At 39.6% G+C, this 2423-nt stretch overlaps 1 protein-coding gene across 1 annotated transcript; it reads left to right on the top strand.

The window, feature by feature from the left end:
* Positions 1–599: 599 nt before the first annotated feature.
* Positions 600–2146, top strand: LOC133287173 (fe(2+) transport protein 1-like). Its single transcript, XM_061484731.1, has 3 exons — positions 600–1205; positions 1586–1735; positions 1841–2146. Exons 1-3 carry the CDS (start codon positions 600–602, stop codon positions 2144–2146), a joined length of 1062 nt encoding a protein of 353 aa, XP_061340715.1.
* Positions 2147–2423: the final 277 nt, after the last annotated feature.

Raw genomic sequence — 2423 nt, 5'->3', positions numbered from 1 at the left:
TCGTGTCTTGTTCAACCCTCTCAGATCCTTATCTCAGCTCGTTACTAAATTTTTATTACGCACAGTTAAATTATATGAAATGAACGTCACTTACGTGTATCAGACCTGAAAAAAGTTATCAACAAATGTAGATGGTAGTTTAGTGGACTCTTTACTGGTTCTTACTTCTTATCATCAAAATTGCCACTCTCTATTTTCACGAGTTAACAAAAATACAAAAAAGAAAAAGAAAAAAATTACGTAGTCTTTTGTTTTGTAACGTTTATCATTGTTTAAGAAGCGTTGCAGCGCGTGCCGCACTTGCGCCACGGTGGAAAAATAACAGTCAAAGCATGTGGGGGACCACTCCCAGCACACGCTCCACACAATGAACCTCACTCCCTACATAAATCCATAAATACCCTTCAAACTTCCAAACAATTACCCAACCCTTCTGCATCCTCGCACTGTTTTCGAAGCCCAATATTGGAATTCCGTCATTCCTCAAATCTGCATGAAATCATGATAACCTGGTCTTTCTCAAGTTCCTCCAAAAGCATTATAAAACCTCGCAACGACTCAAAGTTTGTTAACAACTCACACACTCGTCTCGTGCACTCATGGCATCAGCTGCAGCAAAAAACTCCCACATTTCTCTCATCATCATTGTTCTCTTGTTAGGGTTAGCCACATTGCCAGCTTCAGCTGAAGAATGCGAGTCAAAATACGCGGGAGGGTGCCACGATAAGGATCAAGCGCTGAAATTGAAGATCATAGCCATTTTCTGCATATTGGCAACCAGCATGATCGGGATTTGCCTACCCATATTCTCACGCGCGGTCCCGGCGCTTAGACCCGACGGCGAACTCTTTGCTCTGGTTAAGGCCTTTGCCTCCGGCGTCATTCTCGCCACCGGTTACATGCACGTGATGCCGGATTCCTTTGATGACCTCACATCGCCGTGCTTGCCGGATCGTCCATGGCATAAGTTTCCCTTCACCACCTTCGTCGCCATGCTCTCCGCCGTTTTCACTCTCATGGTTGATTCATTTTCCATTAGTTACTTTAAGAAGAAGCTCTCTGTTTCCGGCACTGCCTTGGAAGCCGGCGGTGGTGGTGACGGTGGTGAGCATAAGGAACTGCAACAGCCTGGATTCGGACATGGACATCAACATGTTGAGAATGTGAATGCAGAACAGTTGCTACGTTATCGTGTCGTGGCTCAGGTCTATATATCATTTCATTGAATCTGTGTTGTTGTGTTTGTGACATTCATTTTATTGTTAGTGTTTGATGTAATTACTAACCTGTGATCACTAATTAGTGTAAAATAATATTTTTTTAATAATAATATGTTATTAGTACTAATGATTAGTTCCTCCCTAAAAATTATTTATAAGGTGCAGGTTATATTTACAAATTTTTTTGTTTACAAACTACATTATGTTCTCTAAGGAGAACACTGGTTACACTATGTTCTCTCGGGAGAACATAATGTAATTTGTAAAAAAATTTAAAAAAAATTCGTAAACGGATCCTTCCTCTATTTATAATAGTTAATAACTTTTAATAGTGTTAATAATACTTATAATTTTAATGAGTGCAGGTGTTGGAGCTAGGGATTGTGGTGCACTCGGTGGTGATTGGTTTGTCAATGGGAGCTTCTGAGAACCCATGCACCATCAGGCCTCTGATTGCTGCACTTTGCTTCCATCAACTCTTTGAGGGAATGGGCTTAGGTGGTTGCATACTTCAGGTGATTTTCATGTCTACATTATATTTTTTTACAATGGTTAGTGTATTAATGTTATATAAATGAATGAGTTTTGTCACGTTCTAATTGGTTTGATTTTGGTAATAGGCTGAATATGGATTCAAGGTGAAAGCTATTATGATTTTCTTCTTCTCTGCCACAACCCCATTTGGGATCGCTTTGGGGATTGGTTTGTCAAATGTGTATAGCGACACCAGTCCAACTTCTCTTATTGTGGAGGGGATTCTAAATGCTGTATCTGCAGGGCTTTTGAATTATATGGCATTGGTGGATTTATTGGCTTCTGATTTTATGGGGCCTAAGTTGCAAAGCAGAATAAAGCTACAGATTTTGTCTTATGTTGCTGTATTGCTAGGCGCAGGAGGCATGTCAGTGATGGCTATATGGGCATAGACACTGAAGTTGATGCAGATTTTGTCACGGATTACAATTGCATTGTTAGTTAGTTGCAAACTCATTTTTGTATCCGCCTTCACATTAATCTTGATGAGCGTTTGCGTAAGTTTTTTCTAATTACATTCGTGTTTGTAGCTAATAAGGCCTCTTTTGAAGCGAATGATCATCAATTGATTAATCATTATCTGTTTTTTTTCCTAATGTGATTAGTGCAATGACATGAAATTTGATCTTTAACTAGTTCCGCATTATTGAAAATGCTAAAGGCTGCATA

This window comes from Gastrolobium bilobum, unplaced genomic scaffold (assembly GCF_033153095.1).
Source record: "Gastrolobium bilobum isolate Gb01-03AN ecotype WA unplaced genomic scaffold, APGP_CSIRO_Gbil_v1 utg3288, whole genome shotgun sequence".
Taxonomy (NCBI): domain Eukaryota; kingdom Viridiplantae; phylum Streptophyta; class Magnoliopsida; order Fabales; family Fabaceae; genus Gastrolobium; species Gastrolobium bilobum.
The sequence above is the reverse complement of the archived record's forward strand: the minus strand, read 5'-3'. Positions and strand labels throughout refer to the sequence as shown.